The sequence below is a fragment of the Monodelphis domestica genome, chromosome 4 (assembly GCF_027887165.1).
Source record: "Monodelphis domestica isolate mMonDom1 chromosome 4, mMonDom1.pri, whole genome shotgun sequence".
Classification (NCBI taxonomy): Eukaryota; Metazoa; Chordata; class Mammalia; order Didelphimorphia; family Didelphidae; genus Monodelphis; species Monodelphis domestica.
In genome coordinates, this window is record NC_077230.1 from 190,190,035 (window position 1) to 190,200,124 (window position 10,090).

Below are 10,090 nucleotides of genomic sequence, written 5' to 3' on the forward strand. Positions count from 1 at the left end.
TGTGTGATCTTGGGCAAGTTAGTTAGCTTCTTTGTGACTCATTTTCCCAGCTTCCTCATCCAGCAAATGCAGAAAGTACTTGCACTACCTATCTCATAGGACTATTTGTGTGTGTGTTTCGGAGTGGTCTGGACCTATGATTTTATATGTAGAGAATTTGCCAAGAAAATTTACGTGTAGACTGTGAACTTTCTTATCTTTTAGAGTGTGGCCTAGGGGCACTGAGAGATTTAGGGATTTATTCAGGATCACACAGCCTCTGTCAAAGGCATGGCTTGAATCCAGTCTCTTCTGATTCCTACCAGATTATGTCTAGCTGCCTTTATAAGGATCAAATGAAAAGTGTTTTATGAAGTTCGTTTGAAAAAATGAAAAGTGCCATTGCAAATGTTATTGTTCTCTATAGTCCCAACTCTAATTTTCATAATTTGTATCAAGGTGATTCTGATTCCTCCTTTATTCTTTTTCCTCTCAGCTTGTTATTTTTTATTCTTTGATAGACTGTGTTCATTCTGAAATAGTTTCATGTATGTTTCCTTCCAATCAGAAATATAAACTTGAGAGCAAGGACCTTGTCTTCTACATCTATACCTTCTACACTTCTTTATTAATTCTGTATGCCATAAATGTTACATAGAAGGTAGTTAAAATAAGAGAACGGGGTTCAAACTTAATTTCTTTTGTCCAAAACCACCACAATTTTTGTATTCTTTAGTAACTGTGAAAATATAGGCTAAAATAGCCCTTAGTTTGAAATTTTCTACTTGGTTTCCTCAATAAGGTTTTTTAAATTAACCTAATTAAGACTTGATATATATTCCAGGAGTACAGACACCAAACCTAATTGGTGAATTTTTCTGTAATAGATGAGGTGAGGTAGGCACCAGTGGATGACAAAGATAGCACATCCATGACAATTAGGATTATTTTGGGAAAGGTTTTACACTGACAATAAAATTCCAGGAAAAGTTGGTGGTTGACAAAGTCTCTGACCGGAAATGGGAAAAGGAGCCTACTGTAATTCTCTCCACACACAGAATTTCAGCAAACTGGCTTGGGTGTGTTTTAAGGTAGCAAGGTAAAAACCACCTTGGAGATCAACTAAATTATATATTGTTAGAACTCTTTTTAGTGGTTGGCAATATTCTTTCACACCCTTACCCCCAATTTATGGCAGTACCCTTCCATTCCTCATCTGTAAAACGAGCAGAAGGAAATGGTAAATCTTACTAGTATCTTTGTCAATAAAACTTCCAATGGGGTCACCAAGTGTTGGACACGACTACAAAACGACAGAACAATGCTCCCATCAGTTTTGTAAGTGAAAGAGAAGTTTGGGGAGGAGACGGGGCAGGCATAAGGCATATTCTTCAATATCATTGTCTCATTGCAGCATGGGGGTAACTCTGGGTTTGCAATGACTATTCCAGCAGTTCTATTCTAGTAAAATTTGTTCAGGTTTAAGAAGTTGAAAAGAGTTTGAATGTGGGCTGGGGATGGACTGTTTATTTGCCTTTCACTAACCAGCATGCTTGAATTTGAAAAGGCCACCAAATATGAATTATTTTGGCCTAAGCATTGGTGAAGGCCTAAGGCATGGAGGAATTGTGACTTTCTTTAGTGAAGACTCACATTGCTAAAACTAGTCTTTTTCATATTATACTTCTTTATAGTATAATATTGGAAGGCATTTCCATAGGAATGAACAAAACCTAACTTCAACTAGGCTTAAGTTTTAAGACAGGATAGGGATTATGAACTGTTGAATTCTAAGCTTTTCATTTACCATTGTTAAAACACACACACACACAAACAAAATACAACTATATACATCTTTTATGAAAATTGCTGGCAACAAAACTTTATCAACAAAACTTTTACAATTTTGCTAATAGGAAGAAATAAATTGAGGAATTGTATTACCTTCCTCCACAACTGGCATTAAAATTTTCCCTTTCTTACCATTACCCTAAGCCCATCATTTTGTGATAAACCAAAGTTTGTATTATGTTTGTAGTCTAAACCTTCAAGATAAAGGCTTTACAAATTACTACCTTCTAAGATCTATGCAGTAGATATGTTATAAATTATTATTATTACAACTGGCTATGTAAATGGTTCATAAGAATGTGACTAGTACCTAATTCTGGCATACTATAATCAATATGGAAAAGACCACAGAAAATACATTTGTATACTCTATACAAAGCCTATAAAATTGTACCATATATTGTTACTGCCCACTTGGAACTTTGTGCCCATAACACATATAACTTGATTTATCTCAACACTAGTACCTATATGCCATCTAAAATGGAGTATTCTGGCATAAAACATATTTATAAAAAATATTTAAATGTGTGCTTCATTGTACCCCCTTAGGGTATTATATTCTAGGCAGCTCTAAGTGTACCTTGCCTATTCTGCTCTAGACTTGCTTGGCCTTTTGTTGAAGTGGAATGTCAAAAGAATAAAATCCCACTGTTAACAAAAGGATGGGTATTGTGACTGACACTAAAAGTAACTTGCTATATCAATTCATAATCTTTTTCTATAAGCTCCTAGGCTGCTTGATTTTGCTTTTTTGTTTTTATTTTGTGTGACTTTTCAAAAATATTTTTCCATTTATTTTTATTACATTCTAAAAAGTATACAAAATACAAATGTCAGATACAAGATAAAAATGCTATACTCATTTGAGTGCCAGGCATGAAGGGAGAAGTAATAGTCCAAAGTAGTAATTACATATTCCATCCTATAATCTCATAGATCAATGCTCTCAGTTGTCTGGATTCATATGTAACTGTATTCTTCCCAATGTGCATTCTTTCTTCTTCTAGTGGTTGTTCGATGACTGCTGGTATGTTTCTACCATAAAGTTCACAGTGTTCTAGAAACTGTACACACTCTTGAATGACACTATCACGCAGCATGATCATGTGTTTAGACATGTTTTCTAGGAGAGAAAGGAAGCATCTTTTGGCATAATACCAGGTGTCAGTTCCAAGTTTCTTATTATAGGGTTCCAAGCTTTTGATAACTCTGGAAATACCAAAGTCATAATTTCCTTTGGCACAATACAGAGTTCCTATCACCAAGTTTACTATGCAGAGGTGGTAGATTTTCTTATCTGGATCATCATAAGATAACTGCTCTTCCTCCTTTTCAATTTTCCTCATCAACTCCTCTGCTTCTTCATTTTGACTTGTCATAATATATGAGACACACAAATTAGCCAATACAATGGCACTCACATTCAATATGTTATCATAGTGCTTCTTTACTATGGGCTCATAAAAACCAATTGCTTCTTTATATTTATTTTCCTGCATGAACAGAACGTGAGCAACATTCAGTTTCCACACATCGTGGTCATTACAAAACTCCACAGATTTGCGAAAGATTTTTTCCACCATTGGATAATTCTCAAGGTTCCAGTAGATTTTAGCCTGAGCCATTAACACTGGTATATATTTTTCTAAAGTTTCATCATACTCATTCACTGCCTTCTTAACAGCTTCATCATCTCTATTGTGCCTTGCTTCTTGTACTTGCTTAGTAAGTTTCCTCAGCTGCTCAGTCAGCATCCCTGCTAGTTCATCTAGCTTAAGGAAAGCTTCTTCAGGGGCTGTCTGGCAGGTAATCATGGCATCCAAGAAGTCATAGAGATAAGGTGAGAGAAATTTGTATGTCAGGTGAGCATTTTCTGCCAGAACATCTGCAGCCAAGTCAAAATATTCGTACTTGCAATAGAGAAGCAACAGGTTACCAAAAGTCTCTGGGGGGAAAGGGTTCTGCTGAAGCAAAAACTGTAGTTTTTCAAATCCTTCTGTGGGTTTGGCATCCATGTTCATCAGGGCCTGGTTGTGCAGGGTGACAGGGTCTAACTCCTCCTCAGCTCGGGGAGGCATGTCAGTGAGGGCTTCCTGAGCAGCCTCATGGTTCCTCAGCTGGTACTCTATGGCTGCCTTGAGGTTGAAGGCCTCCACTAGGGCGGTTTGGTGGAGCACCAGGGTGTTGCCAACACTCCTCACATCGATGCCTTCAGTGGTCATCCCTACACCCAACTCTGGATGCTGGCGAATGCCTCGTTCTATGATGTCCGCAATGTGTTTCAGGGCCGGAGCATAATGTCGGCTGCTGTAATAGGCCAGGGCCAGATTGTAGGAAAGGTCTGGACGATAGCCTGATGCCTGCAGTGCAGCACCGAACTTGGCGCAGGCAGCATCGTACTGGCCCTCCTTGTACAACAGGCAGCCTAAGTTGACCTGGCCATCGGGCTCGCTTTCCCCTCCGGTCTCATCGCCTCCTTCCCCACTTAGCAGCTGCTCCACCAAGCTCTGGGCCCCAGGTAGGTCACCTTCACTGTACTTGATTGCGGCCTGGAGGCGGAGAACTCGGCCGTGGTAGGCAGGATTGTCGAGGAGCAGGAAGGCCACTCGCGTGGCCTCGGGATAGAGGCAGGCCTTGTAGAGGGCTTGCGCCTGGTAGAGGCGGTACTGCTCCAGCTCGGGGTGCAGCTGCCCCAGCTGCTCATAGCATTCGGCCGCCAGCGCGAACTCCTGCAGGCGGTAGTAGCAGTAGCCTAGCAGGGAGAGACCAGCCCGGCACCTCGGGCTCCGCTGCAGCTCTCCGCCCAGAAGCTGTACCGCCTCGGCGTAGCGGGCGTCCCGGATAAGGCGGTATACGGCCGCCGTGAACTCTCCGTCCGGGATCTGGGCCCCGGTTAGGCCCGCCATCGCCCCCAGGATTGCTCCGCGTTGCCGTCTCCACGGCAACCACTGTAACCGGGAACCGGAAATCAAAACAGAAAGATCTTCCTTCCGGACTCGGAAGTGGAAAATTTCTTTGACGTAAGCAGAAACGGTTTGGAATCGGAATCTCGGAGGATCTGTCTTTGGCTATTTTGCTCGCTTCACGAGATTCCGAACAGTTAAGAGGATGTGCGGAGACTAGGATCTGGTCTGGCTCCCTAGCAGGCATCACTTTAACCAGGCGCACGGACTCCTGGGAAGATGAGTCCTACGTCAGTCGTGCTGCATTCTGGGAGATGTAGTCTCTGTGGGGCATTTTGTCACTGTCGGGAGATGTAGTCTTCGAGATCTTTCCGTCTATATTGAGGAAGCTGGCTCTTCTGTCTATTTTCTGCTATCCTCTGTTCTACTGGAACCCTGGGCATCGTATTCAAATTTCGTATGCGCAGCTTGCTTAAGGAGGAGATTTTTTTTTTAAAAGGGGTTAAGGAAAGGCAGGATTGATATTATCTATCTACTGGAAAAAAAAATCGAGGCTACAAATTTTGAACTAAAGAACAAATAAACTCTGATTTTACAAAGGCTAGGGAAAACATAGCAAGTAAGTGGCAGAGCAGGGATTCAAATTCAGGGCGCTTGCCTCTATAATGCTGCCCCCATCAAGCTTAGCTACATCTCTGGACTGTCTCTCAAGATGGGCTAGTGTGGACCATCTCTAAGAGTGGTCATTTTGGCAAGAGGAAGCCTTTATTTTTCAAGATTGGTGGTGGCGGTGGTGAAGTTTACTCTCAATTCCATCTACCAAATTTGGGTATTGGGTGTGGGTAACATCTGATGGCACCTCTTGATTTTAAATTACCAGTGTGTGAAGGGAGCATTAAGATGCTGATATAGAAATCATAGGATTGTGTGTCAAAAGAGCCGGTAGAAATAATTCACACTGACTCCCTCATTTTACAAATGAATCATTAGAAGCTATGTGACCCGCCCCAAATGGGGCTAGTTTTTACATTTAGAATCCAATGCTCTTTCTACTATCCCATGCTTTTTTGGTTGTGAGGCCTTAAACCTGGTCCATTAGAAGGACATAAAGGAAAAAAAAAAGAACCTGGTTTCTGCCTCTAAGGTGTAATATTGTTCCAGGTTTTATTGAGACTATAAAATGTAGAAATGATGAGGTTCTTTGCAGTGCTTTCTTTTTATCTGGTACATCCTCTGCATAGAAGGAATGCTGGTTTTCAGACTTCCAGGAACCAAATTGCCTGTGTTCTCTATTATAAAATACCAAGTCAAGGGGATTGTGTTTTTGCCCTTCAGAAATAAATGCAGAATTAAAAGAGTAGAATTAAAATCTACTCCTTTTCCTTTGTTGGACAGAATGGTATAGTAGAAATAGTGTTTGATTTGGAGTCAGAGGCCCAGAGTTTGAATTCTGGATTTTCCTTTTATTACTGCCTCTCTGACCCTGAGCAAGTCACTTAATCTTTCTGTGCCTCAATTTCTTCCATAGAAAGTGAGGGAGTTCAACTAGATGGCTTCTTAAGTCACTTTTCAACCTAAAAATTTAAGAATGTCACCTATTTTCAGATACTAGTGTCTTAATGAGGACCTTTTGATCATCAGTAGCCTGAAGAAATAAACAGTGCCATGGATCATTGTTTCAATTAAACAAAACAAAACTCTTGTTCCTGATCAAAATGAATCTTGTTCAGGCTTATAAATAAAACTAAATTGTCAGTATGTCTTGGAAACTAATTCTTGATTGTCTTATTCTTTTATCAAATACACTAAAATAGCTGATTTAGATTGTAAATTCATTAGGGAGCCTATATAACATCTTTTGCATAATGCCCATTACAATGCCATGAACAAGAAGGAGCTTAAAAATGTTATTTGAAGACAGTGAAATAACTACAATAAAATAGTGGACTCAGCCATTGTTTAGATGGACTCAATGACAATTATCTTTTGGGAAATGAAACTTTTTTGGGACTGAAAACATGACTGGGTAAAAGATGACAATGGAATATGTTTACCTCAGTGAAATGGAAGGGTAAATCAAGCAACTTTCAAGACCTAAAAGATATTTCAGTAGGAGAGTACTGCTGACAAATTGCCCTAATCCCTGAATCTGCTAGGACTTGGAATTTTAGGGAAATTGCTATGTACATTCCTTATGCCAAACCTTTGCAATTATAGTTGAGCATTGAATTACGGCTTGCAGAATGTGGTTAGGGAGTTAATGGTGGGTTGAAATTTAGCTCTTCCCTAATGTTTTCTCATAGACTTAGGACCCACCCATTTACTGTAATATTTTGATGGAGGCATAACTTTTCAATAGACATGTCACCTAATGGAACAAGAAAAAAAAAACTATTAAGCTACTCTAATAATAAATAACACCTCATTCATATGATATTTTGCAATTTTCAAAGTTGTTTCCTAATTGTTATTTCATTTGATCCTCACAGTAGCACATTTTCAAATGAGGATGCCAGAGGAGAGTCTGGTTAAATGAGTAGCCCAAAACCTGTGGGACAGCCAGGATTCAAACTTAGGTCTTCTGATTCCTCGTCCAGTGCGTTAGTTTTTAAAAAAATTATATATGTTTATATATATAAATATACACACTATGCTGTATCTCAGTATGATATATGAAGTCATTAAGTCATCAACTTAATGAATTCATTTTTCTCTCTTCATGCCTAGGAAGATATTAGAGATGTGAGCTTGTGAGTAGGATAAGTCAAAAAATCTATTTCACAGCTTTCAAGAAAGGAACAAAATAATCACACAAACTAATCACTAATAGTAAGTAGAATTGTGGACTTTCAGTGGTCTTTTTCAGCTGGAATAAGCACAATATTATGGTCAGATTTGGCTGCAAATGTATTCCTAATCTACTTGAAGCCACAACCCCTTCAGAGTTCTTACTCTGAAAATTACATGGACAGATCAAATCTATGCAATGTTTTCTTGATGGGGGGAGAGTGAAAATGGAAAGACTTCATTTTCTTCATTGCAACTCAGGATATATCTTTGGGTGACGGGTGGAAGTATTAATTAAACAAAACTCATTTACAGAATCTTGAGATTTTCATTTGAGATGTTAGCAGGGTTTCTTAATATAGGGTCAATGAATTTTTAAAAAGCTAATATTTCTTTAAAAAAAAAAGACCTTCATGTTCTGACTTGAAAACCAAAAGGCAAGGGCTAGGCAAATGAGGTTAGGTGACTTGATCAGGGTCACACATCCAGGAAGTGTCTGAGGCCAGATTTTTAACATAGAACCTCTCAAATCCAGACTTGGGGCTCTATCGCTATCCACTGTCCATCCAGCAATTGCCCTGCCCCCTTTTTTTATATTTCAAAAGAATGTCTTTTATATTCCTGTTTGTTTTATCCTGTGCATTTAAAAACATTATGCTGAGAAGGGGTCCATAAGCTTCACCTGACTGCCAAAAGGGTCTGTGGCACAAAAAAGGTCAAGAACCTTAAATACACAGTTGTAATTTAATCCAATCTATGAATCTTTCAGTTCCCTCTACATTTTTGAGAGAGGGGTGGTCTTTCAACCTCTACTTTAACCCTTCTAGCTCTAGGAAACTCATTGCTTTAAACAACAGTCTATTTTTACATTGTTCTTTCTTAAGATGAACCAAAATGTGCTTTCTATTAGCATTAGTACTGCCCTCTGGAGCTACACAAAATAAATGCAATCTTTTTCAGATGACAGTCCCTCAAATATTTCAAGACAGCTATCATATCCCCCCTCAGTGTTTTCTTCTCCAGGCTAATTGTCCCCTGTTTCTTCCACTGTTCCAGTCCCTTCACAATTCTGGCCACCCATTTATTTATCAAGCAGTTAACTTCAAACATAATTACTTTGGGTACATTGCCATTAAATCAGGGCATAACAACAGGGCCTGGAAATGGAGAAAATGACTGTTGTGGCTCTCTCTAGTCTTTCTCCCAGGTGGGCTGAGTTGTTTTGTTGTTTTCATCTCCTGGAAGTACTTTGCTTCCAAATGGCTTCCTGTTTATGTTAAAAAGGCAAAATGAGCCTTTGCTGTTCTCACAGCCTGTTTAGTCCCATCATTTCACATCCTTGTCTTTGTGACAGGGCATTTCTCTAATTGCAGCAGCTGAAGGGGATAGGAGGGAGGCTGTGCTGTACCTTCCTCCTTATTTCCTCTGATGCTGCTCCAGAGACCTGGCTTGAAAAAACCAGGACATTCGGCATAGACAGATGGAGGGCAGGGTCATTTTCAAAATGAAATGAGTGCACAAATCACACTGTGAAATTGGCATGACCATCAATGCTGCTATGATAGACCAACTTTTATTCAGGCTCTGATAGGCAGTTGGGGAATAGATTGTTTTTTTGGGAAAGAAGGCTCTTTAATTAATGATAGAAATTCTGTTAAGCAATAAATGAGGTGGAATATGATAAAATGTCATAAAGGGCCATTTTGTTTCCAATAGAATCTTGATCATGCTGGAACATTTATCAAAAAGTAAATCTGCATTAATGTCTGCAGCAAAAGTAAAATAGTTGGTGGATATGACAAAATGATTCTCGCCTAAAGAATTTTGCTTTTAGAAAAAGAATTTTGACTCATGTCCAACATGAATGCTGGTTGCATGAAAGAAGGAGGTTATAGATATGGAAAGAGTCCTAGCCTACTAGAATTGCATACATGAATTTCTTTAAAAAATAGATGTGGAAGTCATATGACGACTACTTAAGAGCACTAAGGTTGATTCTTATGTTGACATATCTGCCTGGCAAAAAATGAGATAGTCAAATCCCAGGTGACTTCTTGGCATTATCTTTGGAAACTAATTAGAAGGGATTATTTCCTTGGGCAGACTGGATATAAATTGCAAACACTAATTTAGCTAAATATAACATTATTTACTTTCTGAATTCCATACTCATTTTAACACCATTGTTGTTCTATAGAAAGGCATCTTCTGACAAATTTCTGTTTTAAATCATGACCCGAGCTAGCAAGTACCTTTTCTTTAGATTTTAGAGTATTTGGAGGCCAGTTTCTTATTCTCTTTTGAACTCCAAGTTGCTTATTTTTTTAACCTTCTGTACTTTCTTTGGAAGTGATGGGAATTCTAGATCCAGAAAAAAAAAGCATGTAAAATGGGAAAAGAAAGAACAAGCTACTATTCTCTGGATAATAGTAGTTGATATTAACTTGTAGGAGCAATTATTCTGCCTTTTTAAAAAATGAGCCCAAAATGATTTTCCCAAAAGATTGAAACCAATTTGTATGAGAGAGTCAGATCTCAGAAACCCAGTTAATGCTCACATGGAGAGA

The 10,090-nt window shown here is 39.0% G+C and overlaps 1 protein-coding gene across 1 annotated transcript; it reads right to left on the reverse strand.

Moving 5' to 3' along the window:
- Positions 1 to 1,818: 1,818 nt before the first annotated feature.
- LOC100019462 (tetratricopeptide repeat protein 30B) lies at positions 1,819 to 6,504 on the reverse strand. Its single transcript, XM_007494428.3, has one exon. It carries the CDS (start codon positions 4,737 to 4,739, stop codon positions 2,742 to 2,744), a length of 1,998 nt encoding a protein of 665 aa, XP_007494490.1. The 5' UTR covers positions 4,740 to 6,504; the 3' UTR covers positions 1,819 to 2,741.
- Positions 6,505 to 10,090: the final 3,586 nt, after the last annotated feature.

Coding starts and splice junctions, on each gene's coding strand:
- LOC100019462 (XM_007494428.3), bottom strand. CDS start 4,739: ATGGCGGGCCTAACCGGGGCCCAGATCCCGGACGGAGAGTTCACGGCG.